The sequence below is a fragment of the Polyergus mexicanus genome, unplaced genomic scaffold (assembly GCF_030449975.1).
Source record: "Polyergus mexicanus isolate NDT 795.1 unplaced genomic scaffold, iyPolMexi1.0 SCAF_6, whole genome shotgun sequence".
NCBI lineage: Eukaryota > Metazoa > Arthropoda > Insecta > Hymenoptera > Formicidae > Polyergus > Polyergus mexicanus.
In genome coordinates this window covers 2,479,174-2,500,269 of record NW_027223326.1, presented here as the reverse complement: position 1 = coordinate 2,500,269, position 21,096 = coordinate 2,479,174, and the positions used below count along the sequence as shown (strand labels likewise).

Here is a 21,096-nt window from a genome sequence, read left to right as displayed (position 1 = left end):
GTCATGCTCCCTCGCCCGCACGGTTTCCCCTCGCCCCGCATACCCCTCGGAGGACCTACGTTAGAACTCTCCTAGTTCTACTACTCATTAGAAAAATAAAAGGTTCGAATACATGATATATATATTTGTAGAAAGTGATAACATTTATCGTGTGAGTGTGAGTGTTTGTGTGTGGTTGAGCTTATCGCTCCGCGGGTGTTACAATGGTTCGGGGGACATCAGCCAGACTGAGTTGGAAAAGGCTCTATCGTTAAGATTAGAATTCTGGCTGGTAAATACAATATTTTCTATTATCTTTCAAAAAAATAAAAACATAGTGTAAAAGTAGGTCAGTGAGGAAAATCGTAATCGTGATTGTTAATTCTATTAATTATTCGGTTTGATTAAATTGTGGTTGATTTTAGCGATATATTGGTTAACTATCATAATCGTTTTTGAGTCAGCTTGCGCCAATGCCCTCCGAGTCTTGCGATAAACTCGATGTACATACTTGGTTCGCGAATGAAGTCGGTTGATTGAAATACGCAAGGTGATCTTTTTTACTATAGAGAATTATAAGTGATGATTCCTAGTTGGAATTCGCTGAAAGAAAAATTGCTTGGTAGCGACTTACTCTTTTTAAATAGAAGACGGACGGGCAGCTTAACTCGTAGATTGTCGTTCGTAGTCGCGAGAGATGCTGTTGAACAAGACGTGCCGGATTGATTCGTTAACCGGGTGACTCTGATAAAAACTGAGAGAGCGGAGTCTCGCGGGCTCCCTTTTTATAGTTCGTCGATTGGTCGAAGGCGAACATTTTCCGATGGACCTTTGCACACGTGATTTTGAGGTGAATAGCAAAGGTCTATGATTTCTATCGATGATGATGCGGTTATTTTGTTAGATATTTCGTAAGATGTTTTCATCGTCTCTTTGCTGTTTATTTGTTCTTTTGCTGGAAAGTCTATATATGGAATATCTATTGATCGGCTTAATTTCTTTTTGTTTTTCTCGTGGTTACTCATAGATATATTTACTGATAAGTGATGAAATGTTTAAAGTTCAAAACGTTATGTGGTGCAAGATGTTCTATTTACCGAAAGACTTATTTTTATTGTCAATCGACGATCCTTGCCGCAATTTCGCGGAAGGAAGGAATCGTGGAGTCGGCAGGACGTAACATTTGTTTACTGTATGAGAATAAAATGATTCAGATTACATTAATAATTATAACACTAATATGAAATTTATTTATTTTATTTAACTTATTTTTTTCACTTTTTATAAATAGAAATGATAATTTCAAGTATGAATGGATATATTAATGCTATCATATATTATTATATATTATTCAAAAATCAAAACATTAAAATATTATGTTCTAATAAAGAGAGTTAACATTTTCAATGGTCTGAAGTAACTAACAAAAATCCAAGATGTACATGAAGAGATATAGTGTTTTCGACTATACTAGCGGTTTACTAGCGGTTTACCGAGTCCAGTCAAAAACGTTAATAGATTGATTAGAATAATCTAACATTGATTTCTTTTTCAGCTTGCTATGAAAAGGCGAGGAAAAAATTAAAGGACGCCGAAGAATTATTGGATATAAATTCCTGCACTGAAACAGAAGAATATTTTAAAAAATCACGAAAAATTAGAGCTGCTAAAGTAATAAGTGAATCATCGAAAAGCAGTGATGAATTATCTGAAATAGACAATTTATTAAAAAATATTCCAAAAATTCCGAAAAAACAAATAACCACACATAGCAAAGTAAGAAAAGTTATGCAAAAAGGTAAAAATCTAATAATATAAGAATAATAGAAATTAAAAATGAGTTATAATATATGTATAACAAATTAAAATTTATTTGTAGGAAATGCGAATATATCTTTTGCAAAAAAAACAAATTAAAATAAATAAAAACAAATTCATAGTGGAAGATGTCGAACCGTGAGAAAATGACAAACAAAGATTCCCGTAAGTATTATTTCTTTAAAAAAAAACACAGAAACTTGAAATTATAATGAAAGTGGAAAGAATAAAGATAGAAAGAATAAAAATAAATAAATTTATATTGAAGTTCGGAAATTATTATCAAGAAATAATGCAATAATGAAAATAGATAAGCTGATATCAAATTATTAAATTTTTGTTATTTTTAGGATCACACCCATACAGCACCGAAAGATTGCAAAAACGTTGCATAGACCTTGCATTGAAACATTGTAATATTGCATGGAAATTGCGAAATGTTTCTGCAATGTTACTGCAAGTCTGCGGCAACGTTGAAATGTCCGCCCTTAGAAATATTACAATATAATATTACAGTAATGTTACGGTGCAATGTATTTGTAATATTGAAATGCGTTGCTACAAATATGCAGAACGCTTTAAATTTGATAGATAAACTTTGAAGATATATAAAGACATCCAAGAGAAATAAGAAAAAAAGATTGTGAATTTACGAAATTACGAGTTTTTTTTCTCTTGGATGTCTTTATATATTCTCGAAGTTTATTTATTAAAATCTGAAATATCGTGCATATTAAAAAATTATTATCAAATTTTTGGTTTTATATAGGAATGGAAACTATTTAACAATTTCCTGTTATCTAGTTAACATCGCTATTTTATAAATAATTTACAAGTTTAAAAAAATAGTAATGATTAAATAATTTCATTCATAAAAGTTAAAATTTTACTTATATAGATATTAGACTCTATTTTACATCTTAAGTAGACAATTAACGAATAATTTTAACTTTTTTGGATATTTATGTATCCGATTACTGCACAATCAGTTCAATATCTGAATTGCCTGTGTTGGGATTGTATCGGATAAATTAAACTGATAAAAATAGTTATATCTTTAATCTTATTAGCCGCTCTTTGCAAGCTTTATGTAATCATCGTGACTGAAACTTAAATGCGGGATAGATAACGCAACGCGCGCCGCATAGCGGTAAACAAACGAACTAGCGATTACCGAAAACTGTTTTTTGTAATGTTTTTGAAATGTTGCTGTAACATTCTCATAAAATATTAAAATTATATGTTCCAATAATGTCTCAACAATATTACATTGCAACTTGCAAGATTGTAATATTATTGCAATGTAATTGCAATGTTCTGTGCTGTATGAGCAATTAGAATCACAAAACTTGTCAACCAGAAGTAAACAACAAACTACCGATCTAAACGTTGATGATGATTTAGGTATATTAATACAATAACTTATATGCATCAATATTAATAACTATATGCATGAATGATAATTATGTATAGCTATATGTATACTATATGCATAATTTCAGTTTTATACTTATTTTCATGATGTTATTAAATATTAGATAACAAATCCTTAAAGGGATTTATTCATCCCTTATGACTAAAAAATGAATAAATCTCGTTTGGGATTTTTATTATCTAATGTGTAATATATTCATGATAATTAATATTATTACAATGAAATCTTTTATTATTTTTGGAATCACAATCAAAGTTATAGAACCTGTCAACCAGAAACAAGCAACGAACTGCCAATTTAAACGTGATGGATAATGATTTAGGTATATTAGTAACTTATATTTACTTTTTTATTTGAATTAGGATATACTTTATAATGTACTTTTAATATGTAATATTCATTTTTGCATAATTGTCTAGCATTGTCACATTTTCTTCGTATTGTAAATTTTTATAATTGTGTAAAATTCGTATTTTATTTATATGTTTTTATAAGCATAACTACAATATTTTCATTGATTTACAGAAAGTGAAAATTTTCGGCGATTTGTTATTAGAAAACTGATAACCTTGGAGATGAAAATAAATATAATCCAAAGATATCAAAAAGTTATTGTACAGAAACAGTTAGTGGTACCTTAGATTCAGAAGAAAAAGAAGTCGACATTTTCCTAAATCTACCACGCAAAAATGAAAATGAACTTGAAGCGATAGAAACAAAATTAAACAACGACTCAACTTATAGAAAATATATGGTGAGCTATATCCCTGTCTTTTTATAAAATAATTTTAAATATAGAATAATTTCAGTTGTATCTCTGATGTTCTACATGGAATAAGCTTATGTAATTGAGTAATGAAATAATTGTAATTCAATAATATTATAAAACAACTGGATAATATAGTGAATGTAAATGTTTGCAACGTTAAAAAAATAATATATAATATAGATAAATGAATATTAATGTGCAAGATAACATTATAACAAATATTCTAAAGACGCATATTACTTTAAGACTACCATATTACCATTTTCTTGCGTAAAAGTTTATTTGTATTTAAAGTTTTCTTCCATAATAGTTTTCTATTACGTTCCTGATCTCAAGATTTAAGTTTTCATCAAAGTATATCTTCATTTTGTAACATCATTAGAAAGCTTTTTAAAGTAGAACTAAGTCAATAAATGATGCTAGGCAAAATATCCAACTGATATTAACTATGTAATTATATTTTAGATTAAACAATTGGCCCGAAGTGTAAGCTCCCAAACAGCACAAAACATCCTCAGGATCATCCTGAATATGTCCAGGACGGTTCAGGACATTTGTAGGATATTTTAAGATATTATTATAAATATATTTATAAAAATTTAATATGCATACATAATGATTTTTAGTTGTGTCGGCTATTTAATATAATTTAGAAATTTTAAGTATTTTAATAAGTATTAATGTCCTATAAATGTCCAGTGGATAACCCCTGGATGTCTGTAGGATATATCTGCCCTGTCTATTATATTGGATGTCTTTTGGATTTCCAGAGGACATATACATGTGCAATTAATTGTTAACATTAATTTCGTTTACTATTAATAATTGAATTTGATGCGCACATTTTCATATATCCAAAATTATTATTTATTTAATATTTCATGAGAAATGTTACTGTTCGCAACATTCCAAAAACTTTACAAACAATAGTATTCAACCGCTAGTTCGTTTGTTTACCACTATGCGACACGCGAACTCGTATTTGAGATTTGGTCATGAGAATTATATAAAGCTTGCAAAGAGCAACTGACAGGAAATTAAAAATGTAATTATTTTCTATCAGTTCAGTTTCTGATGCAATCCCAACATAGGGAATTCATAGATATTAGATTGTTTAGAAAATATTACACAACTCAAACCCGGGAGCCAAACCTAAAATATTCATGTACAGCACGAAAGCCTCAAATATTGAAAAACGGTGAACTATTTTTAATATTAGATTTTTAATATTGGCAGTAAATAACAAAACATAATTTTAATTTATATTTAAATTTTTAAATTTGCTCCTTGAAACATATGAAAAATATCCCTAACATATCCTATAAAAATCCTTAGGATGTTCCACAGGATCTTCCTGGATTCTCCAGTGGTTAATATACGGCTATCATTTACTCTTCCTCGGGACATCCAGAGGAGATCTGAGAATTACAATGGGATATCCTGAGGATATCCTACATATATGTCCTGGATGCCCTTTGGACGTCCTAAGGACATCCTTGTGCTGTTTGGGGTATTATTATGAATGCATTATGTAATCTACTTAACTAGTAATGTTTATAAAATAAAGAAAGAAAAATAAATCAAAGCAGAAAATGTAGATATTACATTGGATATAGATCAGATTCTGAAATAATAATGCAAATATCCAGCTTGGCAAATAATAATGATGAATCTTAATAATAATTTCGCTATTCCGAATATGACAATAAAATTAATAAATTTACTTGTTTTATTTGCAAAGCCAGGTATTAGTCTTATTTAAAATTTGTAGAAAAATGTTATTTAATATACTTTTATTGTTATAAACAAAAGCTTTTTTATAGTATACAAGGTCGACTGTAATATAAAAATTTCTATATTATTTTTATAGTATACTGAAATTAAATTTTTTTAAGAGTAAAATCATTGCAAAAAAACTTTTTTATATTTAACAGAAACATAATTTTGAACGTAGAACGCATTTTCACAAAATGTTTCAAAAAATGCAGAATGAAAATGAAGCTTTAATAAAGAAGTTTTATTTCGATACTTTTGTGTTGCCGTTAGTGAGTATGACATAAAGATCGCAATATGTAAATTGCTATAAATATATTTATAAATGTATTGTATATATTTTGTATATAAAATTATGCTGTTAAATAATTCAAAATTGCAATTCTGAATTTATTTTACTTACACATAATTACTTTACATAACTGTAAGTTTGAGAAGATATTTTTCTTCTTTGCTCCATGCACCGACTGTATTTCATTGCCAACTGGTTTGTAAAAATCTGCCTCATAAGTCGAATGCACGAAATTTTCGTATCTTAGCCCAGACAGCACAAGGATGTCCTTAGGACGTCCAAAGGGCATCCAGGACATATATGTAGGATATCCTCAGGATATCCCATTGTAATCCTCAGATTTCCTCTGGATGTCCTGAGGAAGAGTAAATGATAGCCGTATATTAACCTCTGGAGAATCCAGGGAGATCCTGTGGAACATACTAAGGATTTTTATAGGATATGTTAGGGATATTTTTCGTATGTTTCAAGAAGCAAATTTTAAAATTTAAAAATAAATTAAAATTATGTTTTGTTATTTACTGCCAATATTAAAAATAGTTCACCGTTCTTTAATATTTGAGGCTTTCGTGCTGTACATGAATATTTTAGGTTTGGCTTCCGGGTTTGAGTTGTGTAATATTTTCTAAACAATCCAATATCTGCCCAGTAAGCAATTTGATAACAAATTGTTGCCAAATTGGCATCAAATTCGCTCAAAACTTGGTAACAAATCCAGTGCCATCTGTGTCCGCATTAAGCTTGTGTTTTGGTGACAAAGCTTGTTGACATAACCTGACAGCAAATTGACGGCAAAAACCGAGCAAAGCTTGACATGATTTGACGTCAAATTGATGGCAAAAATCGACCAAGATCTGCGCAAGACAATCTGATAGCAGATTGTCGGCAAAAACCGAACAAATTCTGCAGCTTTTGGCCATTCATGTAAAAGTATATATTTAAATAGATTTAAAGCCTTAACCCTAAGTAACAAAATGATGATAAGTTTTGGTCATAAAATGACCATTAGATAATTAGACATTATATATAATCATATATTATGTTAAAACATGTAAGTAAATTCAAGTAACTTAATTTATAAAATTAAAGATCTTTTTGGACAGAAATTGTTTTGAATAAGTGAAAATCGAACAATTATCTGTCCGATTTGCCAAAAATCAATTCAATATCTGAATTTCCTGTATAAGAATTATGTCAAAAATTGAACTGATAGAAATATATATATTATAATATTATTAGCATTTTGTAGGCTTTATATACACTCATGACAAGAATTTGATACGGGTATAGATAATGAATAACGCGCCGCATAGCGATAAGCGACTGAACTATTTTATAATACTTTGTAATAAGCTGCATATTTTGTTCGGTTTTTGCTGCCAATTTGCCATCAAATTGCGCACTCTAGATCCTGCTCAGTTTTTGCCGACAATCTGATGTCAGTCATGTCAGCAAGCTTTGCTCGGTTTCTGCTGCCAATTTGCTGTGTAGTTATGTTAGCAAGCTTTGCTTGATTTTTGCCGGCAATCTGCCAGCTTAATCGGTAATAACAACTCTTGTACCAAATTTGTAGCCTTTTTGCTGACAATAATTTGTAGCAAGCACTTGGCAATATCTGTTAGAACAGACCTGGCTGACTGGGTGAATTCCCTATGTTGGGATTGTATCAGAAATTGAACTGATAGAAAATAATTACATTTGTAATTTCCTGTCAGTTGCTCTTTGCAAGCTTTATATGATTCTCATGACCAAATCTCAAATACGAGTTCGCGTGTCGCATAGCGGTAAACAAACGAACTAGCGGTTGAATACTATTGTTTGTAAAGTTTTTGAAATGTTGCGAACAGTAACATTTCTCATAAAATATTAAATAAATAATAATTTTGGATATATGAAAATGTGCGCATCAAATTCAATTATTAATATTAAACGAAATTAATATTAACAATTAATTGCACATGTATATATCCTCTGGAAATGCAAAAGACATCCATTATAATAGACAGGGCAGATATATCCTACGGACATCCAGGGGTTATCCACTGGACATTTATAGGACATTAATACTTATTATAATACTTAAGATTTCTAAATTATATTAAATAGCTGACACAACTAAAAATAATTATGTATGCATATTAAATTTTTATAAATATATTTATAATAATATCTTAAAATATCCTACGAATGTCCTGAACCGTCCTGGACATATTCAGGATGATCCTGAGGATGTTTTGTGCTGTCTGGGTATTGTTTGTAAAGTTTTTGGAATGTTGCAAACAGTAACATTTCTCATGAAATATTAAATAAATAATAATTTTGGATATATGAAAATGTGCGCATCAAATTCAATTATTAATTAACCGAAATTAATGTTAACAATTAATTGCACATATATATGTCCTCTGGAAATCCAAAAGACATCCAATATAATAGACAGGGCAGATATATCCTACAGACATCCAGGGGTTATCCAGTGGACATTTATAGGACATTAATACTTATTATAATACTTAAGATTTCTAAATTATATTAAATAGCCCAGACAACTAAAAATAATTATGTATGCATATTAAATTTCTATAAATATATTTATAATAATATCTTAAAACATCCTACAAATGTCCTGAACCGTCCTGGACATATTCAGGATGATCCTGAGGATGTTTTGTGCTATCTGGGTAATTCCTAAACATCTTCACTATTGCTGCACTATTGCGCTACTTGCTTATCTTCTTTTCGCATCCTGTGCGACAGTCATCATCCTATTTTCTAACACATAAATGGACACTCCGAACTGATTACTACGTACAGAAACCGCGAAACCGCCTGTGATGCCAGTTATCTCAACCTGTTTGCCCGCCAAAATTGGATGCTCTGCGCCCGTAACGTAGCAATGTGTGTACATGGTTGGTCTCAAATATGCGCGCGCACGATACCATTTCTGGCATCATTGCGTAGAACCAAATTTAAGTCGATGGAAACACGACTGATTGCGTTCATTTCACTCCCACTTCGATCTACAAGCTTTCTCGGAGTGGCAGCGAATTGACACGAAATTTAGTCGGTGGAAACGGTTGAGAGTAGATAGTGCTAATTTTTACTTTTCATTATTTTGTAACCATCAATATATAATCGATACATAATCTATATATCGACGTTCGTAACAGTTACTGTTTGTTCGTATTAATTATCAAAATGGAAAATTAACAAAAAAATTGTCAAGGATTATGTTTATTTACATTCACAAGCAAAAGTTAAGTTGGCTCTACTGAAATATCAATTTTTCTCGCTTCTATTCTACTTTCAATGGAAACAGTACATTAAATTCGATGCGCACCGAAACAGAATCGGATTGACGACTTCGGTGGAAACTAGCCCATAGACATAGTATATCGAGACCGAGCCTTTATTCAAGGAGTGGGGATAAAGATACACGTAGAAAAGGACATACTCTGTTTCGCGCTCCTTGCGTTCTCTCTCCCTCGCACATAGCATAGCGCTCTTTTTCGTCATGCTACATGCGAGCGAGAGAAAACGCAAGGGACACGAAACAGAGTATGTCCTTTCCCAGACAGCACAAAACATCCTCAGGATCATCCTGAATATGTCCAGGATGGTTCAGGACATTTGTAGGATGTTTTAAGATATTATTATAAATATATTTATAAAAGTTTAATATGCATACATAATTATTTTTAGTTGTGTTGGCTATTTTATATAATATTTTATATAATTTAGAAATCTTAAGTATTATAATAAGTATTAATGTCCTATAAATGTCCACTGGATAACCCCTGGATGTCTGTAGGATATATCTGCCCTGTCTATTATATTGGATGTCTTTTGGATTTCCAGAGGACATATACATGTGCAATTAATTGTTAACGTTAATTTCGTTTAATATTAATAATTGAATTAGATGCGCACATTTTCAGATATCCAAAATTATTATTTATTAAATATTTCATGAGAAATGTTACTGTTCGCAACATTCTAAAAACTTTACAAACAATAGTATTTAACCGCTGGTTCGTTTGTTTACCGCTATGCGACACGCGAACTCGTATTTGAGATTTGGTCATGAGAATTATATAAAGCTTGCAAAGAGCAACTGACAGGAAATTACAAATGTAATTATTTTCTATCAGTTCAATTTCTGATGCAATCCCAACATAGGGAATTCAGATATTGGATTGTTTAGAAAATATTACACAACTCAAACCCGGGAGCCAAACCTAAAATATTAAAGAACGGTGAACTATTTTTAATATTAGATTTTTAATATTAAATTTTTAATTGGTAGTAAATAACAAAACATAATTTTAATTTATATTTAAATTTTAAAATTTGCTCCTTGAAACATACGAAAAATATCCCTAACATATCCTATAAAAATCCTTAGGATGTTCCACAGGATCTCCCTGGATTCTCCAGAGGTTAATATACGGCTATCATTTACTCTTCCTCAGGACATCCAGAGGAGATCTGAGGATTACAATGGGATATCCTGAGGATATCCTACATGTATGTCCTGGATGCCCTTTGGACGTCCTAAGGACATCCTTGTGCTGTCTGGGTTTCTACGTGCATCTCGGCTTCCAGTCCTCAACACTTAGGCCGGTATTCATATAGTCAGTTCTTATATTTAAAACTGTCTTAAGCACAATCTTAAGATGCATTAAACCAATCACAAAGCCATATTAGCATCTTAAGACATTACTTAAGACGGTCTTAAAATAAGAACTGACTATGAATACCGGCCTATGTCTAGATATACTGTGAGTACGTTCCATTTGAACGCTTAAGCGGGGAGCACATACTTTTGCATAAGCGCATAATCATAAGCATAAGGAAATTGATTGGTTAATTTCGTTATGCATAAGGAAATGTACCAATCAATTTTCTTATACTTGTGATTATGCGCTTATGCAAACGTGTGTGCTCTCCGCTTTACACGCTTAAAGCACTTATAAGCATTGCTTATGCTGTTCTGTTTGGAGTTGTAAGCGCTTATAAAAACATTTATGACATCACTGTAACTTCATAACTCGTGCTTACAAACGCTTATTTCATCGAGGTAGGGCAGTAAAAGCGTAAAGCGGGGAGCACACACTTTTGCATAAGCGCATAATCATAAGCATAAGGAATTTGATCGGTCAATTTCCTTATGCATAAGGAAATGGACCAATCAATTTCCTTATGCTTATGATTATGCGTTTATGCAAAAGTGTGTGCTCTCCGCTTAAGTGTTTATAGCACGTGAGCGTTAAAATGGAATACACCTGTGCGTAAATTAGAAAAATGGACGTCTCGAAAATGTTAGTTAATATTCAAGACGCTAATAATAACAAAATTTATAGAATACTAGTAACTGCAGAAGAAGCCAAACATTTACAAACTGGTAAATTTATCATATTAATATATACATGAATATTATTAATTAACGGGAAAATAGAAAAAGAAAAGTTTACATAACTTCATTCTACTTTATTATATGTATGAATAATATAAATATTAATATGATAAATTTTCCAGTTTGTAAACGTTTGGCTTCTTCTGCCGTCACCAGTATTCTATAAATTTTGTTATTATCAGCATCTTGAATATTAACTAACATCTTCGAGACGTCCATTTTTCTAATTTATGCACAAGTGTGTTCCGTTTTAACGCAAGCTGTAATATTGGATTTTTAATACAATGTTTATTAAGAAATATAATAATATTTTCTAATTCTATATTACATGAAGAATCTTCAACGTCGAAAAATATTTCGAATAACATTAAAATTAATAAACACAAAATAGCAATTTTTTTTCCATTATCTTTTGGCATGCTTGCACTGCTTATTTTATTTATTATATCTTTATTTCTCTCAATGGTTTTAGTAATTCTAATCTCTAAAATCAAAGAACAGATCAATTTGCATTTTATGTTTCGTCCTTCCACGCTTTGAGATTACGTTCACGCACCCAAAAGGAATGATTTTTGTTTGCAATTGTAAGCGCTTAAGCAGCAAATGGAACGAGTGAAAATAGCGCTTATAGTGCGTGAGCGTTCAAATGGAACGCACCCTATGTCTATGGTGCGATAGACAAACGCGTGCTCGCTGTAGAGAGAGAGGTACTATATGGGAGTAGAGAATAGAGTTCTATATAATCAAAGAAGCGACATTATTACCTCCTCCATGCTTCCCATGATCACCATGTTGGTCCCGCAACTGTTCATGTGTAATTTAAAATGTCTTAAAAATGTCTCAGAGATATTCAAAATGTTTTTTTTTTTTAAATAACATTACAAATATACTTTTTTTCATTTACGGTACGCCAGTTGCGATTAGTTTGCACGTAGGATTCACTATGTGCAAACTAACCGCCAACATAGGACGCGTTCACTTAATGACCGCAACACTCGCGAGCATTATCTGTGAACAATTGGTGAATAATGAAGATGAAATGATACGTGAGTGTGGGGTCGTTAAGGCTATCGCACACAAATTGACATAGGGCGCGTTCAGGAAACACAACTGTTGAGCATCGTCTTGTCAATACTCGACGTTGATTTGTTGGTTCTAGAGTAAGAACCAATCACGTTCGATTGCTACTCAACGGTTGTGTCTCCTGAATGCCCCCATTGTTGCATATGCATAGCATAAGACCGTCTGGACGAATGAGCATCGAAATAAAATCACCATATTACATAGCATGCTTATTGGTCCAAATGGTCTTATGTTATGCATATGCAGCTATGTCAATTTGTGTGTGAGAGCCTTTAAGTGGAACGGGTCCGTAGCGGTCAGCCAATCAGCAAGCGAAACGCCATTGTCACTTCTGTGATTATATAGGACTTTATGGGCAAGTTCCACTTAACGACTGCAACGCTCACGGTATCATTTCATCCTTATTGTTCACCAAAAGTTAAACAAAAACAAATGATGCTCGCGAGCATTGCGGTCGTTAAGTGGAATGCGCCCTATATAAGTGGCCTATTTTGTCTCTTTTCCTAGCATCTCATTGGTGATTTTGTCTCCCTCCATATAAAAAATCACCAATGAGATGCTAGGAAAAGAGACAAAATAGGCCTCCCATATAGGGCGCATTCCACTCATTGGTGATTTTGCCTCCCTCCATATAGAAAATCACCAATGAGATGCTAGGAAAGAGACAAACATAAGCCTCCTATATAGTACCTCTTTTTCTACAGCAAGCGCACGTTTATCTATCCCACAATACTCAATCCAGTCTATATATCTATGGTTGTATTCGTAGTTATATTGTGGTTTTGGAAACACATGTATTATTATTAAGCATGGCGGTAAGAATTTTTTTATTTAAATAAATTTATTACAAACTTTACTCTATTATAAATAGATTTACTAATTTTATATCTAAATTATAAGTAAATCTTTTTTCCATCATTTTATTTTTAATGCAGTAAATATAGTGTGCTCTTATTTATAATGGGTCGGTTAACCTGTACTTTTTTTGTGTCTGATATATTTACAATACATTTTATTCGCATTATACTTTGTATAAAACATTAGTGCACTTATATGTTTCATTTTATTTCATTTTTTGTAAAAGCTTAAATATTGATATTTTATACTTATATCAGTTGGCATAGCAACCAAATATTTGATCAATTTCATCACAATTATGCATATATTTTACAATATGCAGATTAAAAAAATTTTGATATGTATCTAATTATTATTTTTTATTTCAGGTTATTACTAATGTCCAAGATGTTCGTGAAATTACTAAAATAGAGCGTATTGGTGCTCATTCTCACATCAGAGGTTTAGGACTAAATGATAGTTTAGAGCCTCGTAATGTAATTATTTATATGCAAAAACACTTTTATTAATTATAAATAATAAAATTATTTAAATCTTGTAATTATTATATACTGTATTAGGTATCCCAAGGTATGGTTGGCCAGCTTATGGCACGTCGGGCTGCTGGTGTTATTCTAGAGATGATAAAAGATGGCAAAATAGCAGGTCGTGCAGTTTTGTTAGCTGGACAACCTGGCACAGGAAAAACAGCTATTGCTATGGGAATGGCACAAGCCCTAGGCATAGATACCCCTTTCACATCAATGGCTGGTTCTGAAATTTATTCTTTAGAAATGAGTAAAACAGAAGCTTTAACTCAGGCCATTAGAAAATCTATCGGAGTCAGAATCAAGGAAGAGACAGAAATTATAGAAGGTGAAGTTGTAGAGATCCAAGTCGATAGGCCAGCAACTGGAGTTGGAGTAAAAGTTGGCAAATTAACATTAAAAACAACTGAGATGGAAACAATATATGATTTAGGAAATAAAATGATTGATTGCTTAATGAAAGAAAAAGTTTGTGCATTTATATATTAAATAATTTTTATATATATTATATTATATATATATTTTTTTATATTTATCTATATATATCTATGTTATAGGTAATTGAAATTCATTATAATTTTGTATTATTTTTAGGTACAAGCTGGTGATGTTATAACAATCGATAAAGCAACAGGGAAGATCAATAGACTTGGACGTTCCTTTACTAGAGCTCGAGATTATGATGCAACTGGTTCACAAACTCGTTTCGTACAATGTCCCGAAGGTGAATTGCAGAAGCGCAAGGAAGTTGTTCACACAGTGACTTTACATGAAATTGATGTAATAAATAGCAGAACTCACGGATTCTTAGCACTGTTCTCCGGAGATACTGGAGAAATTAAATCAGAAGTACGAGATCAAATAAACGCTAAAGTTGCTGAATGGCGGGAGGAAGGTAAAGCAGAAATTGTGCCAGGTGTACTGTTTGTCGATGAGGTACATATGTTGGATATCGAGTGTTTTTCGTTTCTTAATCGAGCATTGGAGAATGAAATGGCTCCAGTTGTGATCATGGCAACAAACAGAGGTACAAAAAAAAATAGAAAAAATGAACTATATTATCAAAACTGTTATATAATATTTCATAATTACTTAGGTATCACGAGAATCAGAGGCACCAATTATAAGAGTCCTCATGGCATTCCAATTGATTTATTGGATCGTATGATTATTGTTCCAACAACCCCATATCAGGAGAAAGAACTGAAGGAAATTTTGAAAATAAGATGCGAGGAAGAAGATTGCGAAATGGCTGATGATGCCTTGACAGTGTTAACAAGGATTGCTTTGGAAACATCACTAAGATACGCGATACAATTAATTACGACAGCTTCTCTAGTTAGTCGCCGAAGAAAGACTACAGAAGTAAGTAGTATATATGATACAATTTATCACATCATGTATTCAGTGATATTATTGTAATCTCTCTTCTTTTTAATTTATATTTAGGTCAGTATTGAAGACGTAAAACGTGTCTATTCTTTATTTATTGATGAAAATAGATCTACACAATTTCTCAAAGAATATCAAGATGATTTTATGTTCAATGAGTTCTGTAAGTAAATGTAATTATGTGTAATTTATTTCTCCTACATATTTAAAGTTTGTTTAATTGTTTCAGCTGTTTTAACTGGGGAAAATATGGACGTTTCTCCATAGAGATATTAAAAAAGTACATAAATCGAATTTTTTTACTAACTTCTATATATTTTGCAATATTCATTGACACTTATAATTACAAAGATTAATAACAAGAATTTTTATTAAATATAAAAATAAATTAAATATCTCTTAATACTATTTCTCTATGATACTTATTAGCGCAAGTATTATTCTTATGTGTTAATTATATATTAACAAAAAATTTATCAAAAATAAATGTTTTGCATTATTTTTTCTATTTCTTAATAAATAAAATATATGTTTTACAGTTTACAATTTTAGTAAAGTAGATGTAACATTTCCACATATACTTAGATATATAAAACCACTTATAATAATATATAATACCATTTATTAGTTTTGATTTAACATCTTGTGGATAATAATACATTTTTGATAATAAAGGTATAATTAATCATAGATAATTATAACATTTGTAAAGGAAGTATATTATATTTTTGGTGAGAAGTTTTTCTCTTAACTGTATTAGATATAGGTTGCGTTCCTATATTCACTGCCAGTAGAAATAGTTTATGTCATGTACACTAGATTTTCGGTACTGACAATGAATATGGGAATGCAGCCATAATATAACATATGTAATTATATTTTATTTTTATTGTTCAAATGTTTTAATCTGTTATCAGATTCAGATTTGCCTTGTTGCTGAATAAGTTTACAAATCATGTACTCAAAGAAAAAAACTAGTACTATTTTTTGTCTTTCAGTACATGATTTGTAAACTTATTCAGCAACAAGGCAAACCTAAATATATATTACATACCTTAATATATATATATATATATATATATATATATATATATATATATATATATATTAAAGGAGTTATTATTGAGCAAAGTATGACCAATCAGCGTTGACCTTTAGTCGCGCGCCTGGTAATTGGTAGTGTGCGTGAGCGCTCCGTCGCTACGGCGATGCACACTAACAGACGGGCGGCTCACTGACGTGCGTCCGGCTTTAAAGTCGGCGCTGATTAATCAGACTTTACTCAATAATAACTCCTTTATTAAGGCTTCTAAGTAGTCGCCGCGGTCATATTGGAATGATGACGTCAGAAGCGAGAAATGACACGCTGAGAATCCTTGCGTGCCATTTTTAAAGATATTTAAAAAAAACAAGATTACAGATCACTTTAGTATACTCGTAGAATTGTCCGAAAACTAATCTTTTCTTTTGACAATTAATAAATAACCATAAAATGAGTGTCAAAGTAAGCCTAGTCATACGGGGAAATATGTAGTTTGTCGAAAAAAGTGGAAAATGTTCTTTTTACATAATACTTTTCTTGTTAAGCTTAGTTTCCGGACAATTTTATAAGTTTTACAAATACGTTACACATCACAGCATTAGCATAAAGTGAATAATTACAAAATGGCACGCAAGAATAATTTGGCTGCCAAAACGTCACTTTTCACGTCTCATAATTCATCGATTTGCAACGTGAGGTGCTACATAAAAATTCTAACATATAGGTAACATGCTGGTAACTTGTAGCTAACATGTAACATATATATATAGTATATATCTTTTATATATCTTTTATATAGTGTAGTATTCTATTAGAAGAATATTTGAACAAAAGAAGAGCGCAATGCTCAGCTATTCACAAGAAAATTTGATTTAAATAATATGGCTTTTCTTATACACAGCTCTGTTAGATCAATTAGCGAGAAGGCGGCGTGGCTCGGACATTAAAGCGGGTGGTTATCACGCATCAGATCCGGGTTCAATTCTTGTCCCTAGCACTTTTTTTCTCATTTTTTTTTATACAATCTAGCAACGAATATTTATTCATATAAAATAAAGTTAATTTAACCAACAATTTTTTTTTAATTTACTCACGAAACTGGGCATAATTTTTGTTAAATTTACAACCTTATTATTTTATACATTCTACTCGATATAAAATGAAGCAAATAAAACGCCACTATTTGAACATAGTTATAATTTAATACAAAATTACAAGTAATTAGGACAAGTATCATTCGAATAGTTGTAACCGATCTGTAGAGATGAGTATTGATGATAGTGATAACAAGGATGAATAAAAGTTATGACACATTTATTTGTAATTTTGTATTAAATTATAACTATGTTCAAATAGTGGCGTTTTATTTGCTTCATTTTATATCGAGAAGAATGCATAATATAATGCAATAAATAATAGGTTATAAATTTAACAAAAATTATGCCCAGTTTCGTGAGTAAATTAAAAGAAAATTGTTTTCCGAAAGTGCAAATTAAAAAAAAATTTAGTTAAATTAATTTTATTTTACATGAATAAGTATTCATTGCTAGATTGTATAAAAAAGCATGAGAAAAAGAGTGGCAGGGACAAGAATCGAACCCGGGTTGGATGCGTGATAGCCACGCACTTATTGCCCGAGTTACAACGCCTTTTCGTTAATTGATATAACGTAGCCAGATATAAGGAAAACCATATTGTTTAAATCATTTTCTTGGAAATGGCTGAGCATTGCGCTCTATCCCTTTGCTCAAATATTCTTCTTCTTCATCTTCTTCGTGTAGGGATTGGCTCCGACGAATACTTGTCACACAGCCATCAACTGGTCAAGTATCCTTTTAATAGAGTACTACGCTATAAAAGTCTTTTTTAATTCGGTGACACCAAAGTCGCGCCCTCCCCTGTTAGTCTCAGGAACGTGCGCATTATAAATATAATAGCACAATACTCTAGTCTAGTAGTAAAAGTTCTCATTAAAATTTTCTATTAAATATTTTTTGTATTAATAATAAAAATAATTATTATTCTATTATTAATTACCTACATGTACGTTCTATAACAATTTAAAATTTTTATGTTTTATGCTTGCTAGAGTATTGTGCTATCACATTTGTGATACGCACGTTCCTGAGACTAAGTGATGCGCTCCTTAGTTACAATTTACGATGCGGTGATGCGTTACTAAGGAGTGAGGGGAAAGAGGGGAGCAGTGAGCAGTAGGCATGAGCTAAAAGATCCAGCCGAAAGTTACAAATAAATCCCAGTTCACTTATATGATAAGTCGTTGGACAGGGATCTTATTCCTACCGCAGCATCTTTATTCCTATGTCGCCACCGTCAACTCGAAGTTTCACGGCGACTAGTCAGAAGCCTTAAGCGTTATAGAAAAAAATGGTACAGGACATTTCTGTTCAATTTACTGTGCTCTATCTGTTCACGAGCGTTGTCAAGGGTGCTTTGGAACACCCTGTATATATATATATATATATATATTCGTCTTCATTTATGCTTCACGTAGAATGCAGTTTAGTACTACCATTTTCCTCCTGGGTTTTCTTAACTAAAAAAAAGAAATTGACTATAATCACTGCAAATATTATGTAAAATCATTACATAAATGATATAGAAAACTTGTTTTCGTGAATCCGTGTATTTTTTATGCAATCTAAATATGAATTGGATATTTTTCCAAACAGCACATTATGTTGTCAGGATCATTTTGAATATGTCCAAAACATTCCTGCAAAACATTGGTAGAATGTTTTGAACTTTTTTATAAAATATTCATATGAAAATTTAATGTGTATACGTGATTACTCTTACTTATATACCCAGACAGCACAAGGATGTCCTTAGGACGTCCAAAGGGCATCCAGGACATACATGTAGGATATCCTCAGGATATCCCATTGTAATCCTCAGATCTCCTCTGGATGTCCTGAGGAAGAGTAAATGATAGCCGTATATTAACCTCTGGAGAATACAGGGAGATCCTGTGGAACATCCTAAGGATTTTTATAGGATATGTTAGGAATATTTTTCGTATGTTTCAAGGAGCAAATTTAAAAATTTAAATATAAATTAAAATTATGTTTTGTTATTTACTGCCAATATTAAAAATCTAATATTAAAAATAGTTCACCGTTCTTTAATATTTGAGGCTTTCGTGCTGTACATGAATATTATAGGTTTGGCTCCCGGGTTTGAGTTGTGTAATATTTTCTAAACAATCTAATATCTGAATTTCTTATGTTGGGATTGCATCAGAAATTGAACTGATAGAAAATAATTACATTTGTAATTTTCCGTCAGTTTCTCTTTGCTAGCTTTATATAATTCTCATGACAAAATCTCAAATACGAGTTCGCGTGTCGCATAGCGGTAAACAAACAAACTAGCGGTTGAATATTATTGTTTGTAAAGTTTTTGGAATGTTGCGAACAGTAACATTTCTCATGAAATATTAAATAAATAATAATTTTGGATATATGAAAATGTGCGCATCAAATTCAATTATTAATTAACCGAAATTAATGTTAACAATTAATTGCACATATATATGTCCTCTGGAAATCCAAAAGACATCCAATATAATAGACAGGGCAGATATATCCTACAGACATCCAGGGGTTATCCACTGGACATTTATAGGACATTAATACTTATTATAATACTTAAGATTTCTAAATTATATAAAATAGCCGATGCAACTAAAAATAATTATGTATGCATATTAAATTTTTATAAATATATTTATAATAATATCTTAAAATATCCTACAAATATCCTGAACCTGGACATATTCAGGATGATCCTGAGGATGTTTTGTGCTGTCTGGGTAAGATATTTATTTAATGTAAAAACATTAATATATGTTGTTAAGGAATTGATGTAACGCGTGTATTAAAGTTTGAATACAGTTTTAATGTATATTTTTACATATATGAGTGTGCACAAAAAATATTACAGTATGGACCAAATACAATGTCAAAGATCTGAACAATCTATAAACTTGACATTGCAAAATTGAAAAAAGAAATATATGTACAAAATCTCTAAACTAGACGAAATATCTATCTGTGCTTCATTGTTTCTGCTCGCAAAATTCTTATTATCTAAGACGGTACCTATCTCACTCTGTCGAGAGGATACATGCGCACGCTATGACAGTCGCCAGGGAAAAAGGGGCGAACACCATATGTGTGTATTCACTTGCTTAGACTTAGCGCTCTTGTTCTTTTATAATCGATATTTTATCGATCGAGCGACTATCGCAAAACCGTTAAATACAAAATTATTTTTTGTAATTTTACATATTCTTTTTCTAAAAAACCTTGTTTTCATGAAACCTCGAACTCGAATATATCGAACCGTTGAAACCTCTTTTCCGCGATGTTGATTGGCTTTTTCGCTTGTACGCTGCGACTTGCTTCATTCGAGTTATTTGCAACTGTCAAATCATGCAAATTTTGATAGTTTGACAATTTGTGAAAGAAAAGTTAAAGTTAGGAAAGAAAAGTTAAAAAAATTGGAAAAAGCCCATAAATAAAAGCGCGCGCGCAGCGCGCGCCTGTGTTGTTCTAGTATTGTAAATTATTTGAATAAATATAACATCCTTAACTTTCTCGGCAGTATACTTTGTCCCTTCAACTGTCTTTTTTGCTGATCTTTTGAGTCCTTTGCATGTGTATTCAACTGCTTTCACAGCAAAAAAT

The 21,096-nt window shown here is 31.3% G+C and overlaps 1 protein-coding gene and 1 long non-coding RNA gene across 2 annotated transcripts; both read left to right on the top strand.

Moving 5' to 3' along the window:
* The first annotated feature begins 3,070 nt into the window (after positions 1–3,070).
* On the top strand, positions 3,071–4,595 carry LOC138933817 (uncharacterized). Its single transcript, XR_011447042.1, has 4 exons — positions 3,071–3,201; positions 3,488–3,554; positions 3,758–3,986; positions 4,467–4,595. It is a non-coding gene; the product is annotated as an uncharacterized lncRNA (long non-coding RNA).
* Positions 4,596–13,294: 8,699 nt separating this feature from the next.
* Positions 13,295–15,772, top strand: Rept (RuvB-like helicase 2 rept). Its single transcript, XM_070297022.1, has 7 exons — positions 13,295–13,380; positions 13,792–13,899; positions 13,984–14,418; positions 14,545–14,977; positions 15,047–15,315; positions 15,400–15,505; positions 15,572–15,772. The coding sequence occupies exons 1-7, from the start codon at positions 13,375–13,377 to the stop codon at positions 15,607–15,609; spliced, it is 1,395 nt and encodes a 464-aa protein (XP_070153123.1). The 5' UTR covers positions 13,295–13,374; the 3' UTR covers positions 15,610–15,772.
* The last annotated feature ends 5,324 nt before the right edge of the window (positions 15,773–21,096 follow it).

Bases quoted from the DNA above. Each gene is read 5' to 3' on its own strand.
- Rept (XM_070297022.1), top strand. The intron at 13,900-13,983 runs GTAATTATTTAT...ATACTGTATTAG, and splicing joins ATAGTTTAGAGCCTCGTAAT to GTATCCCAAGGTATGGTTGG. The intron at 14,419-14,544 runs GTTTGTGCATTT...TATTATTTTTAG, and splicing joins ATTGCTTAATGAAAGAAAAA to GTACAAGCTGGTGATGTTAT.